The sequence below is a fragment of the Hyaena hyaena genome, unplaced genomic scaffold (genome assembly GCF_003009895.1).
Source record: "Hyaena hyaena isolate Hyena2069 unplaced genomic scaffold, ASM300989v1 scaffold_1529, whole genome shotgun sequence".
In the NCBI taxonomy this organism is placed as follows: Eukaryota; Metazoa; Chordata; class Mammalia; order Carnivora; family Hyaenidae; genus Hyaena; species Hyaena hyaena.
Genome location: NW_024082166.1, coordinates 178,083 through 193,415, shown reverse-complemented (window position 1 = coordinate 193,415; position 15,333 = coordinate 178,083). Strand labels below are relative to the sequence as shown.

The window sequence follows — 15,333 nt, the reverse complement described above, 5'->3', positions numbered from 1 at the left end:
AAACTGTGAGATAAGATCTAAGTCGAGATCAAGAGCCACTTAACTGACTAAGCCATCCAGAAGCCCTCCACAATAACTTACAATGTAATTATATAATATAATACATAATATATATTTTATATACATAGCTATATAATTTATATAACTTACATATTCAACAGAATACCCAGGTAATAACTTACATTCCCTATTGTTGATATTGAAAAAAAATTCCTTTTGCGCTGCTATTATGTGGGATCTCCAAAATTTCATCCTTTCTACTAATCCTGAAAAAGTGCTCAAATGTTGAATTCAATGTTGCAAGACACTGAAACTTCTTTTTTAGCAAGTATTTTCAAAACACTCAACGTTCCTGCAACTCACATTTGTTCCAGTACCCACAGTTTTAAATCACATTGTCCATGGGAATGTGTGTGCTTATTTCTGCCCACATGTCTCTACCTGGCTGTCAATCCTTGTGACACACCTCTCTCCTTACTTTCAATCTTCCTTTGGTTCAGAACAAAGTTCTTTCACTGCTTTCCTCTGTAATATCCCCACACCCCAGATTACTCTTCATGGACCTACTGGACTGTTAACTTCAAAAAGGCTTAAGTTGGGGCGCCTGGGTGGCTTAGTCGGTTGAGCGTCCGACTTTCGCCTGGGTCATGATCTCGCGGTTCATGGGTTCGAGCCCCGCGTCGGGCTCTGTGCTGACTGCCAGCTCAGAGCCTGGAGCCTGTTTCAGAGTCTGTGACTCCCTCTCTCTCTGACCCTCCCCTCCTCATGCTGTCTCTCTCTCTCTCTCTCCTAGAAATAAATAAAAAAAAAAACATTAAAAAAAGAATATAATTAAAAAAAAAAAAGGCTTAAGCAACGTAACGGCCAAGGGACATCACCTCTGTAGTCCATGTAGTCTTGGAGAATATCCAACATCTGGGTCATCTGGGAGAAAAGTAAAACTCGATGGCCCCTGGCAAGAAAGAGAAAAGGAAAGGCTGCCAATTCTAGGTATTTAAGGTGAGTTTCTCTCAGGTGAAATTTACCAAAGAATACGAATACCAGAGGGGAAATGTAAATATCATAATCATTTACAGAGACTTCCTGAGACATGCTAAATGTCCCGTGTAAACAGCTCCACGTGTAGTCATATCATGTAGAACACAAGTTCTCAAACTGGAGTGGGGATATTCCCAGGAGCAAATGTCAGTGCCCCAGAGGGCATAGAAAGCCCTAGGATAACCAAGAAACCTTCTGGGATGTCAACTTACTAACGGAAAGAAACATACACTTTCATTTTAACAACAAAATAAAAGATATATGAAGAATAAAATGCAAAATTCACATGTACAAAAGCCCAAATCAGAAACCCTGAAGAACCTGTAGTCGGCCATCCACAGCCATTCTCTACCTGGGGGTGTAAAATCACTACTCTCTCATCTCCAGCTATATTGGTTGTAAAGTATCACTTCAGAGAAGCCAGGGGCAGGTGGCATCTCATAATTCCTACGATACATTAAAAAACTTACGTAGAGGGAGCAGAGAGGAAAGGAAGAGGCAAAGTGAATGAAGTCAAGAATGAGGATGAGCCTACAGTCCTGTGTATCAGGTATTATTTTAAGTTTTCATAAAGGAAGAAATACAGCACTGTCAAAACAAGAGTGTCATTAAGAAAACTAATTTGATCTGAGCTTGCGATGAGTATAAAGGAACAATTATGAAGAACCCCTTCAAGACTCTAGCCCCAGATGCTTGGAAAAGGCATTGAACTTGAAGCCAAGGGCCTCCATTCTAATCCCAACCCTGTCATTTGCTGGCTGTGTGACTTCAGCACCTATGAAATGAAAAGGTTGGACAGAAGATGCATGGGTCCTCCTCCACCTCTCACACATGTACAGATCTATCAGAGCCAATAAAATACAGTAAGACATGGAAGTATTTGATTTGCACATTCCTAATGTTGGGTGATTTCACCAAATCCAAGGTTTTGAGGTTAGTTCAGGCTCACTTGGGGCAGTTGTCCCACAGGGATAACTTAGAAACCCGTGGGAAGCTGGGCTTTTTCTAGACTCCTCTGTCCTATGGGGACCAGAAGGATTAGGTTGAGGCTGGACACCAGGCTGCTGAGCACTTCACTGAACACGTCAAGGCTCCAGAAGTGACTTAGTCTTCTGCTACCCAACTCATGTCTCTGGGAAAGAGTCCCCCAAGTTCGCCCTGAACCAAACGCCGCAGGGTTAACAAAAGTGCATATTTACTAAGCCCTCTTTAGGTACCAATTAATGCAAGGTACCAAAAGGCAATTAAAAAGGATATTCTTGATGTTATCTCTGTCTTTATGGAACTAAACAATACAGTTGGAGTGATGAGATTAATACCAATTAACCAGATAACAGATTAAGGCAGAGCATTGCCAAGAGCTGGATTAGGATCCTAAGTGCTGCAGGAATTCAGGAAAAGGAAGGAGGATTGTGGAGGGGATAGGGTGGGCTGGGGAGGGGTGTGGGTGTAGTTGCAGAGAAGGTGGAACCAGGATCAAGGTCTTAAAAAAAGGAAAACTGAGGCGGGGATGGGGGGGCGCCTGGGTGGCTCAGTTGGTTAAGCGTCCGACTTCGGCTCAGGTCATGATCTCACGGTTTATGGGTTCGAGCCCCATATCGGGCTCTGTGCTGACAGCTCAGAGCCTGGGGCCTGCTTCAGATTCTGTGTCTCCCTCTCTCTCTCTCTCTGCCCCTCCCCCACTCACTCTGTCTCTCAAAATAGAATAAAGATAATAAAAACATTTTTTTTTTTAAAAAGGAAAACCAGAATTAGTCTCAAAAAAAAAAAAAAAAAAACAATGACTTGTTTATTATTCTGGTTTTAAAACTCACAAGCTCAGAGCAGAAAATGTGAGCCAACCACCTACCTGGAATATAGGAAGGCCAGGAGCTTATCCAGTAGATGAAGTTTCCCACTGGCCTCAATCAAGTGCTCTCCAATTTCAAAAGGCTCTGGCTCCACACCTGAAAAAGAAGGAAGCTGCTCCCAATAACGTGCCTCAAGTCAGGGCAGACTCCTTGAGCAGAGAAGCCCATGGTGAGGCTACAGCAAGAGGCCAAACTCTGGTGATAATGGGCCCACGTCTCATCTCTCTTTGAGGCATTTTATAATTATGTGTTTGCATGATAATCTCAGTGCTGCTAGGCATCAATCACAGAGCCTCATACCCCCAGTAGGCCTAATAAATGCCCATCAAAGGAATAAACCCACTCTCTAGGAAAGGGAGGTACAGGGACATGCTAATGTCCAGAGAACTGAAAATTTGATGAGACTCTCACTTGAAAAAACAAATCAAGAAATAAAGCTTAGATGTATAAAATAGTAATTCTCAGGTTGGGGGATGGCAGTCAGAATAACCTAGAGGGCTTCTTTCAAAATCTCCATGTCCCCAATGCTCCCTGCCTTTAAAAAAAAGATTCTGAAATGCATCTGATTAAGATTCTGCAATTCATAGGGCTACCAGGCAAACACTCCCTTAAAAGGACTGCAGCAAACCCTGCACATTGATCCTACCATTCTAGTGTCCCCATGGCCAAAGAAGTCCTGGGAGTGTCCCAGAGGCTACCTATCAGAGTGACTCAAAAAAGCCCTAGTTTGAATGAAAATGAAAATACTTCATATGGAGACATGCGGTATGTTGCTAAAGCAGCACTTAGAGGGAAATTGCACACATCTCTAAGGTGGACGGTAAGTAGCAAAGGAGGCTGAGGAGTGGACACAGGCAGATGGAGAAGCAAGAGAAAGTGTTCCAAAGGCCAAAGGAAGAAAGTGTTTCAAGAAAGAAGTGATCAACTGTGTCAAAGGTTTTGAGAGGTTAATTAAAATGTGAACTGACAACCACTGGAGATCACCGGTGAACTTGCAAAGTTCGGTGGTGATGATGAAAGGCTGGCCATAGAGAGGGTTTAAGACAATGGGACATCTAATCACGAAGAAATGATCCCTAAATCCAGATGAGACAACCCATAAAACAACTGGCCTCTATTCTTCAAAATTGTAATTTCATGAAAGGTTTAAAAAAAAAAAAAAGGTGACAGACAAATGCAATTCCGGATCTATGACTGGATCCTGAATTTGAAAAGTCAAAGCCATGAGGAAGACATTAAGGGGACAACTGAAGAAAGTTGAGTATGAACGATATATTAAATTACATCAACATAAAAAAATTAACAAGAGAAAATGGGGGCAACACTAGCCAGTAAATACAGGCAATTCTTTTGAAGAATTTTGCTATGAGGTTGGCTACACAAATGTCCATGAAAAGCAATGTAAGAAAAAAGGGCACTGTCTCACCATCAAACAAATATGGGTGATCCACACACTTTCGAAGCTGAGACAAGACATTCTGAAGTTTCACTTTCTTTGCTGTCTCATTTTCAAATGCATCTGAAAACAGAGACACAGAGAGAGACAGAGAGATGGACTACTGAAGAAAAACAAAAAAATGCAAAAAACCTGTTTCCATAAATAACTGTATTTATTTCAGTATTGTAATCTCTCAAACCTGTATTAACCTTCTAAATGTCACGGGAATTGCATTAATTAACAGCATACTGGGGTGCGTGGGTGGCTCAGTCAATTGAGCATCCAAATCTTGATTTCAGCTCAGGTCATGATCCCAGAGTTGTGGGATCAAGCCTGCATTGGGCTCCACACTGAGCATGCTTAAGATTTTCTCTCTCTCTCTCCCTCTGCCCTTCTCCCCAGCGCATGCACGCTCCCTCTAAAAAAAGGCAAAGTGACCGACTCCGTTCCCACTTCCAATTCCTCCCATCTGGGAGGAATGTGTCAAATTCCGTGCAATGTGTCAAATATGTGACAGGGTGGGAAGATGAAAGGCATGGCTGGCATACCTAGCATGTTTGTGTAACTAACTTCTACAAGTATGGACAACTGGGTGGGGGAAGAAAAGGAAATTTCACCAGTGCAACAACCAATGAAGTCTGTATTATAGTAAAGATACCCTGCACGGTTTCGTTGCATCTGACCTGAACTATATTCAGAACACGAAATTCCATCCCATGTTACCATATGAAGCAAATATGATAGTAAAATATTCCCCTCCATGAAATCACATCCTCGGTGAGTTTCTAAGCAGTCAAGTGCCCTCTGCTTACCTAGGTCTTTCATCAGCACGGCCTTGTAGCACTTTTTCTGCAGTGCTGACAGGCCGTGGTAGATCACTACCTCTGTCTTCTTGGGAAGGTCTGTGGCGACCTCGGCTTTCACCCGCCTCAGCAGAAACGGCTGCAAGAGTTTGTGTAGCTCACTTGCTGTGTAAGGAAAGAAACCAACAACACATAAAGTGTAGGATAAAATTTTCATACCAATTCCACATGCTAGACCATTAGTTATTTTTCATAGTACAGGCGAGCCTTGAACGACACGGGTTTGAACTACGCAGGCTGACTTAAGTGTAGACTTTCCCCCCCATAAATACAATACAGTACTGTAAATGTATTTTCTCTTCCTTGGGATTTTCCTAACATTTTCTTTCCTCTGGCTCACTTGATAGTAAGCATACAGTGTACAATACATATAACACACAAAATATGTCTTAACTGTTCACATTATCGGTAAAGCACCCAGTCAACGGCACGCTATTGGCAGTTAAGTTTGGGAAGTCAAAACGGTGCAGCAGATTTTCAACTGTATGGGGGCAGTCAGCACCCTACCCCTGTGTTGAAGGATCAGCTGTGTTTCTTCCTTCACCAGGTTCTTTTTCCCAGCTCCTCCTGAAATCGTTACTGGCTCTCAACTCAAGAACTAGGAACACTCAAAAAACTTGATTTTTATGAATAACCTCATTTGCAGAGTTGTACTGCTTCCTGGATACTTCTGCACTTAATCTGACTGACTAGCATAAGGGCCTAGAAGTGTAGGACAAGTAATAGTATCCCCGTTTTTAGAGCTAAGTTAGGCAAGGCTCTGAGAAATTAAGCACACCTTAACCAAAGTCACCCAGCTGGATGCTAATGGTGCATTAGTTCTTTTCACTTCAACGCCCTTGGTCCTTCCCCAAGGGTCATGAACTTCAAAAACTAGCCTGAGCTGGCATTCTGCTGCATGTTGGGTTGCCAAGTACAGCAAACAAAAATTCAAGAATGGAGTGAAATATAAATTCCACTTAAACAAAATATGTTTTTAATGGGAGGATGTCCCACATGATATGTGACGGGCTGGCATGTATTTTATCTGGACCGTAGACGTGGAGGCTCTGAGAGCAGGCTCCCTGGGAAACCTTCTGCTTGCAGTACAGGCAGGCTGAGAAGCCTGTCCAACTCCCACTCACTAGGACATGCACACCCACTAGCAGTCATGCCCAGCACTGGTTTCGAACACTCATCCTGGGATATTACTACAGGGACAGAGAATTCTGCGCGGCAGAGGGGCAAAGGAGCAAGAGAAAGGAGGCGCAGCTGGCCCTGTACAAATGAGGACACTCCCGGCCTCACTTCCTGCATCCATCCATCCATCCCAGACTGTGATTTGGGTGCACAGCTAACAGAAACCCCAGCACCATGGAATGCTGAACAGAGGTTTGGGCCTCTAGCACCCACATACTGTTCTGCCTCAAGAAACAGCTTACAAAATTATAGAATTACACATGAGTAAAAACAAAGTCTGCACCCCAGCAGATACTTCCCATTTCTTCCAAAAATGATCCAAGGAGCCCTACTGGAGAATCACATAACAAACAAGTAAGAATCATGAAGAGCAGACAATTGGGAACAACATGAGGGGATGCAGCACCACTTTAGCTTTCTGTGGCTCCTTCTCCCTGGAAGGTGTCCTCCGATTATCGATTCTCTTTCTTTTCTATCTATAACTGGTGTCTGTTGTGCACCAGGGCAGCTTCTGGGCCCAGACCTCTTGGCATGATTTGTAGGAAGGGAACTTGCCTGATTCAGACTCTTTCTCGATATCCTGGTAATGCTGAACAAAATCTCCCACCTGCTCCTTGGGAAATATATCAGGCTCCACAAAACTGAGCAGTGAGTAGAGCTCTTGGAGGCTGTTCTGGATGGGAGTTCCGGTCAACAGGAGACTGAAGACTACTGAGAACTCAAATGTATAAAATAAAAATTAAAAATCCATAACCTCGAAAAGCAAGTCTAAGTTACCGTCAAAACCTTTACAAAGAGAGGCATGATTTAATGGGATGACCACGAAGACATGAAATCAGAAGACTCAGGTTCAAGTGTACACCAGCTGTTTGATGTAGGAAATAATACCCTTCAGTTCCAACTACAGGAAGGGGATAATAATCCTGGGAATGAGATACTCTTACAAGGAGGTGAGTAACATCACTGTGTGAACTCTGAAGTACTGCATGAATATTCAATATGGTTATTACTGTTCAATCTTTGTGAGAATTCAAGTGGTATGTTACTACCCACATGGTGAGTTTACTGAAACTTCAGAGGCAGCTGGTATACACTTAAGCAGTTTGAAAAAGCTATAGCATAAGGCCCACCACAAGCAGGAAGCAAGAAGATCTACACTAAAAGAGTGTCCTTTTGTAAAACTTCACAGTGTATCACATCCAAAACATCAAGATTTCTGGAGGTTTCTGAGCTTTATACAGCCCCAAATGAAAGAAATTCTTTAAGTTTTGGGCAGTTGATAAGAACACCAAGAATAAGAGAATGAAATATAGGGTTAGGAAAAACAGTTACAGATATTAGGTTAAGCAAAGGACAAGCTCTAAGTTGACATGTATAAGAACCTATACCATTTGAGTTAAGTAATGCAGCAAAACCAGAAAGCTGTATCTTGCACATTTCATTTAAAAAAATTAAATACAGTATGTGTATATGTACTTATATACCCACCTATATGCATATGTACACTTACTAGATACAAAAACAGTCTCTTTTGATTTCTAGAACAATACGCATGTGTATATGCTTCAGCATTCATAAGCACAGCAAAGGATATGGCAGCAGATATATGCAGGGGAGTAAATTATTAATGGTTTTTATTTTTATTCTTGTGTTTCTGTATTTAGATTTGGGAAAGGGTCATAAGACCATACAGCTTTTGTAGTAAGGAAAGGTAACACATGAAATGCATTTAAAACTGATTTAAAAATGCTATTTGTTTTGTTTTGTTTTAAAATTGTCTAATCAATGTCCATCCACTCACGCCTGGTCTGCCTGTAGGGCAATGGTTTCCTGTATTCTGAGTATGGGAACTGGTCAGAAATAAACGCTTCCAATAACCAGCCCACATTTTTATAATCTATGCTCACCAAGCAAAGAGCTGGGGTGACCAAAGAATATGACGGCTGCTGGTGACCACAGTCAACTTATAGTCACATGAGCTAATGTACTTACTCAAAGTAGTGTCCATTTTAGCAACAAAATTTATTCCTGGGTGAAAAAAACCTGGAGATGATCTCTTTATGTACAGTATTCTATAAACTTTTTGTGTAGGATACCTTGCAAATATTTCTCATGTTGTTAAATATTCATCTACATCATCTTTCAGGGCAGCCTCACTCTGTCAAGGTATGGGACTTAACTTTGTGAATGTACTTTGTAAGCGTAAACGAGGTGTAGCATAAATTGTATGACCAACTCCCTATGTCTCACTACAAATGGCTTCCAATTTTCACAAACAAGCTGAAAACAATATTCGTCCACCTCTCAGCTCCCTCAATACATACACTTCTTTCCAACCAACAAGTTGTCTGTAATTCAAACCTCACTTACGAAGGAATGCTTAGATGACACAGAATTCCTTACAGAATTCCTGGGCCTTAGTTTCCGTATGAACAACAAGGAGAGGCTCTGGGCCAGCACAAGAACTTAGTTTCCCCGCTCCAAGCCCAGGGTTCCTCTACAACACTGGCTTCTCCTCTCCCACTCTACATTAGTGACCTGGCATTATACATCATGAAGCAGTCTCTTCCAGAGACTTTGGGGAAAAGATACCGTTAACAGTCCCTAAAAGAAGGCAAACACAGAGCAGAGGCAGCCCCACCAGGGGACAGTCATCTCTGAGATTGGACCAATAATAGACAGTGACCATCCCTGCATCAAAATAGTAAAAACTCTACCATTTATCCATTAAATACAGAATCCAGACCTAAGATTTTCCTCCAAATCACCTCTAATCTTATTACCTGATTTGTTATGGGACAGGGACTAGACTTCAGCGACAGTCACAGGAATTCATACACGTGGTATCATGAACAAGCCTTTACTAGGTCAGCAAACAGAAGGGCACTCCTTACTCACAAGCTGTTCCACTCGCTCCTCAGAAAAGAGGGCAAAGCTAGGGCTACACTGACATCTCTCATTTCTCACTGGGCCAGAATGATGCCAGAGATCAAGAAAAGGGAAGGAGATCAAGGGTGTCACACTCAAAAGTATGACAAAGACAAGAGAGACTGGAGCTAATAGTCAATGGCATGCAATGGGTCTCCTCATGACTCCATGTGAACTATCAAATTTTTTAAAAAGGTAAATGGGGGGATATGTCTGCTATTGCAGACAGAAGAGTTATAATAAGATTATTTTTAAAGAACTACCCCTTTTAAGAAGATCAAAAGATAGCTGAAACATTTCCAAAAATACAATGTATTTTATTGGGGTAGCATCTTATTACCTGATAACCAGAGTTCAGTACATGTTATCTCCTGTGTGAAAGATGAGAGGAAGGAGAAGTGAAGCCATTTAAGTACTACTCTGTCACTCGCAAAATGTTTATTTAGCCCTGCAGAGATCTGACTGAAAGAAAAAATGTTTCAACTTCGCTGACTCTACACAGGCCTAAAATAGTATTTTTTAAAGGAAGTTATACAAAAACTAAGACTGTCCTATGAGTTTACCTCTGAAAGTGTCTTATGCAGCAAGGAGCTTTGGTTTTTCAACCTGTGAGCTTCATCCACAACAAGAACGCTCCAAGGGAAGCTGTGAGAGAAAAATCCAAGCTTTCAGTTTTGTGTAAAAACTCCAACACCTATCTTATAGCCAAACAGTCTTCCCATAAAACTCTAACTATTGTTGGGAAGGCTAATATTAAGGCCATTCTGTTAGAAACACACTCAAGGTGACTTCTTATCTGAAAGACTGCCTTGTACACGAGATACCATCTAGATAAGGGAGTACATTTAAGGGAATTTTTTTCTCAAGACAGGAAAGACCTGTGCATAAAGGCGGAAAGGAAGGAGCTGGAGACAGAAAGCAAAAGGAAACGCTTGTAATCACCGACTAGCTCCCAGACACTGTGCTTGGGGCTTTACATCTGTTACTTAATCCAAAAGAATATGGTGAGTAGGCCCTATTGGGCTCATTTTACCAACAAGGAGACTAAAGCTCAGAAAGATTAGGTAACTAGGTCAAGGTCATAACGCTAGAATGTTGTGCTGCTGAGATTGAAACCCAGAAGAAAAATTAAGGGAAAACGGTGTCACAGTAGCTTAAAAAGTGTACTAAAAAAACTGGGGAAGCAGTGAGTAAGATCAAACGTTACAGATGTCCAGGTAGATACATCCATTGGATATGCTAACATGGAAGTCATTGACGGCTGCTGCCAAAGCACATTTTGTAGCATAGTTAAGTTACAACAATTTCTCAAGACCTGAGCCATAATCAAGAGTCAGAAGCTTTAACTGACTGAGCCACCCAGGCACCTCAAGATGTTTATTTTTTTGGGACACTCTTCAAAAGCCTCCACATGGGGCACCTGAGTGGCTCAGTCAGTTAAGTGTTTAACTCTTGCTTTCAGCTCAATTCATGATCCCGTGGTTCCTGAGATTGAGCCCCCACATCAGGCTCCATGCTGACAGTGCACAGAGACTGCTTCTGGTTTTCCCTCTCCCCATCCCTCCCCCACTCACTCTCTCTTAAAATAAACAAACTTAAAAAAAAAATTAGGGGCGCCTGGGTGGCTTAGTCGGTTAAGCGTCCAACTTTCACTTAAGTCATGATCTCGTGGTTCGTGGGTTTGAGCCCCGCATCGGGCTCTGTGCTGACTGCCAGCTCAGAGCCTGGAGCCTATTTCGGAGTCTGTGTCTCCCTCTCTCTCTGACCCTCCCCTGCTCACGCTGTATCTCTCTTTCCTAGAAATAAATAAAAATATTTTAAAAAAATTAAAAAAAAAATTAAAGCGGCACCTGGGTGGCTCAGTTGGTTAAACAACCAACGTTGGCTCAGATCATGATATCATGGTTATGGGCTCGAGTCCTGCATCGGGCTCTGTGCTCACAGCTCAGAGCCTGGAGCCTGCTTCAGATTCTGTGTCTCCCTCTCTCTCTCTGACCCTCCTCCACTCGCACTCTCTCTCTCTCAAAAATAAACAAACATTAAAAAAAAAAATTAAAAGAAAAAGTCTCCACAACACTAAGTGCTGCATTTGGGGGTGTCTTGCCATTATTAGCAACGTGGCCTTGGCATGGCTACCTAATTTCTTGCTTTCTTCATTTATAAGATATACACTTGCCTACTGGGGTTTTCATGAAGATCACCTAGGATACATTAAGTAACCAAAAACATCTACGACCCACTCTTCTTGCCTTTTGAGACTTCCCACATCCTGCCTTGTACTATGAGTGCCAGTATACTGTACAGTGCCTCTCCCTCTGCTGCAGTCCACGTCCTCCTGGGGGCTCTTCAGTTTCTTTTCCTGGCATTGCTGCTAACTCCCAAACAGTGTCTTTCCAGGAAAGAGACCTTCAACAAATATTCAGTTGGATATTAGTAATAAAAAAAGGAAAAGAGAGGGGAAGCCTATTTTCTTCTTAAGAAGAGTAAGATAGGGGCGCCTGGGTGGCTTAGTCGGTTAAGCGTCCTACTTTCGCTTGGGTCATGATCTCACGGTTCGTGGGTTCGAGCCCCGCGTCAGGCTCTGTGCTGACTGCCAGTTCAGAGCCTGGAGCCTGTTTCAGTCTGTGACTCCCTCTCTCTCTGGCCCTCCCCTGCTCACGCTGTCTCTCTCTCTCTCTCTCTGTCTCCTAAAAATAAATAAAAAAAATTAAAAAAAAAAAAAAAAAAGAAGAGTAAGATAACATGCTCACTTAAATGGAACTTACGGGTTGGAAGTCACGAAATCTGTGACTGCCTTTAGCATCTCAAAATAAGATGAAAATAGAAATCCAACTCAGAAGAAGCTGGATGAGAAATAACATTTGAAATACTGAAGAAACGCTTTGAAAACAAAAAGTTCCCGGATATTACAGACGCAAATCCCCACCTAACCACATCAAAACTGCACCTGCTATGGAGAATGAAATCCTGTCAACATACCTTTTCTTCTGTACCTAGAGTCTGGGTGGTGTTGAATGTATGTGGTCACTGCAGTCTTGACCCTATACTGCAATCGATTACCCCTGGTATCAGATGGAACGGAAGAATTAAACCTCAGCTCCCTACGCTTCATGAGCTGATGTGAAAGCCTGGAAGCTAACTAATTAAAAGTATATTTAAAACTCCCTTCCTAAAAAGTTAATTTCATAGCACTGGCTGCTACTTGAAGATACTTCAAGTATCATGAAAGGCTCAAATAACTCACTTTCTGTACTGTAGTAAACTCTCCAAATAGCAGTCTTGAAAGGTATCTTTGCAATCTGCAATGTAAAGAATCTAGTATTTATTAACCACACACCATGGACACCTTCTTTAATCCTCACAACGGCCATCCAAAGTAGAGATTATCCTCATTTTCCTGATGAAGAAGCTGAAGCTCACTAAGGTTAGGTGACCAGGGACACGCAGCTAATGAGGAAGGGGCGAGCCTACAGGCTCGCAGGACTCCTGCTGTGCCACTGGCCGGTGAGACTCATGGAAGACATACTCATGGAGATGTGCAGACAGACCACAAAAGAGACAAAGTACTAAAACGTAAAGGAAAGACATAACTCTCATGCTATATTCAACAGTTTCTGAAGTACTGCAACATACTCACGATTTTAGAAATGATGAATCTCTTAAGCAAATCTGAAAAATTAAGAGAAAAGACACATTATAAAGGCTAGTATTAATGTAACTGGTATTAATAAGCTAGTTTCGTGTTAGCTAAATCCTATAGTTTAGGAGAGTTAAGTCTTAATCATTTACTAAGTAAAAAAAGTTCTGAACATAACTTCTTAGTAGCGCTACTTTAGAGGAAAACAAAACCTAGGCACAAGTGGAAGGAAAGTCTTGCCTTCACTTAGAGACTAAAAACTTCAGAGGACACTGGCACTGAGTGTCCTCTACTCTCATCCTGCAGTAAAAGACAGCGGCTCAGCCCACAAAACCCTCTCCCCTGCCTGCCTCCTCCTTCCTCCTCTTCATGGCTAACAGGCAGCTCAAATGCCACCCCTTCACCGGGGCACCTTCACTCTTGTCGCACCAGAGGGAGAGATAGCCAACAAATTTGGAACACAGTGGTCCTTCACTTCCTTTGGTCACAATCCCTCTGTGACAATCTAATGAGAGTAGACTTTCCTCCCAGAAAAATGCATGCTCTCCAAATAAATTCAACTTAATTCCAGTGGATTCTACAACTTCTACAGTCCCAGGTTAAGAGTTCTTGACAGAGAGAAAGGAATGCCAACCTCATAGGTAGTTAGCAGCACATGAAAACGAGACTCTTGTTTCATGTCCTGCTGTAGCCGGGCTCTCTCCTCTTTGTCACCTGCATATGTGACACAGGAAAGCCCTGGAGCAAACCTGGATCCAAGAAAAGAGGTAGGTGAACACCAGTGCAGAGCCGAAGGGAAGTGTGTGTATCTAGAAAACTACATTTCATGAAAAGATTACTGACGTGCAGACTTCATCATGTCCTGTAACCAGAAAGAGTTCTAGAACTTTGAAATCTTAAATAAGGTAACAGGTAAACCTATAGGTTAAGTTTCTATGTGAACAGATGGAAGGGTCGAATGAACATCTACAAGAACTTGGTGCTAATTCTGAAGAGAAAACTAATTTTTTCCACGTTGGTTACTTCCTACCTCCCTGTGAAAAAGGTGGTTTCTCCTTTAGCTCAGCATAATTTAATGAGTACCGATCTTCAAATTGATAATAACTAACAATAACATCCACTGGACCCTCCCCCCCAATCAGATTCTGTCAGCGTTCTCTGGAAGAAATAAAATCACTGCTTAGAACAATATGTTTATCGTATTTGACATATCACCAAAAAAAAAATCATACTCAATGTAAAAAACTTCAGTACCTCTCCATCTCTTCTGTCCAGTTGCTCAAAACAGACAAGGGGCAAAGAATCAGAAATGGTCCTTCATCATTTAATCTTCCTGCCAAATAAATGAAGAGAGCAATGGTCTGGAACACACAAAAAGAAGGCAATTTTTATAACATTATTACTTTCCCATGAGAAACAACCACCAAGTTCCCACAGCCTTGTATGGAACACAACTCTTATAGAAGACTTGGTGCACAAAAAAAATAATGTGCTATCTTCCACACATTGGGAGAGTCATCCATTCCTAGAGCAAAATCCTGTATGTGTAAATATAATGGCCAAAGAAATTCATGGTACTCGATTACATCAACAGTTAATAAGCAATGATGCTCACTCAGTATTTATGTAATTAACCCTTCAATGTGAAGGGAAAAAATTAGGAAAGACAAACAGAAATAAATGAAAAAATGCAAATAATGCACAAGATCAAGAATACTCTGAAACCGTAAGGCAAGAACTTCCAGGATGTGACTACATATGACCTACCACGTGGTGGCCTCCTGCCTTCCTAACTCTTTCTCCTTTCCCTAAGGTTTGCCGTCCAGCCACGTGCATTTATAGAGCACCTTCTATTTGCTAAGCACTGTTGTAAGTTTTGGAATATAACACTGAACAAACCAGACAAAGCTCCCAGCTCTCCTGGAGCATACGTTCTAGTAAGGAAAACAAACGATAAATAATTCATAAGCTTAAATAGGTCTAAAAAAACCAAACTCTTTGTAAAGCCAAATAGGCACGTTTTAGGATAAGGTTGTACACACAGCTTTTAAAAGTTTCTTTGGGGCTCCTGGGTGGCTTAGTCGGTTAAGCGTCCGACTTTCGCTTAGGTCATGATCTCGTGGTTCGTGGGTTCGAGCCCCGCATCGGGCTCTGTGCTGACTGCCAGCTCAGAGCCTGGAGCCTGTTTCACTCTGTGACTCCCTCTCTCTCTGACCCTCCCCTGCTCACGCTGTGTGTCTCTCTCTCTCCTAGAAAAAAAAAACAAAAAACAAAAAACATTAAAAGTTTCTCTGAAATTTAAGGTTGCTGTGGGGGCACCTGTGGCTCAGTTGGTTAAGCTTTCGACTTTGGCTCAAATCACGATCTCACGGTTCATGGGTTTGAGCCCCACGTTGGGGT

General features: G+C 42.0%; 1 protein-coding gene across 2 annotated transcripts in view; it reads right to left on the bottom strand.

Annotated features, from left to right (window-relative positions):
• CHD1L (chromodomain helicase DNA binding protein 1 like) overlaps window positions 1–15,333 on the bottom strand; it is a 71,707-nt gene that overhangs the window by 28,302 nt on the left and 28,072 nt on the right. For both annotated transcript variants that reach the window (XM_039224066.1, XM_039224065.1), the window contains exons 3-11: window positions 14,188–14,294; window positions 13,568–13,682; window positions 12,934–12,965; window positions 9,860–9,941; window positions 6,924–7,086; window positions 5,139–5,294; window positions 4,315–4,407; window positions 2,888–2,984; window positions 879–952 (exon numbers count right to left, since the gene is read on the bottom strand). In XM_039224066.1, coding sequence (XP_039079997.1) covers window positions 879–952; window positions 2,888–2,984; window positions 4,315–4,407; window positions 5,139–5,294; window positions 6,924–7,086; window positions 9,860–9,941; window positions 12,934–12,965; window positions 13,568–13,682; window positions 14,188–14,294 — 919 coding nt within the window. The remainder of the gene's footprint in view (window positions 1–878; window positions 953–2,887; window positions 2,985–4,314; window positions 4,408–5,138; window positions 5,295–6,923; window positions 7,087–9,859; window positions 9,942–12,933; window positions 12,966–13,567; window positions 13,683–14,187; window positions 14,295–15,333) is intronic.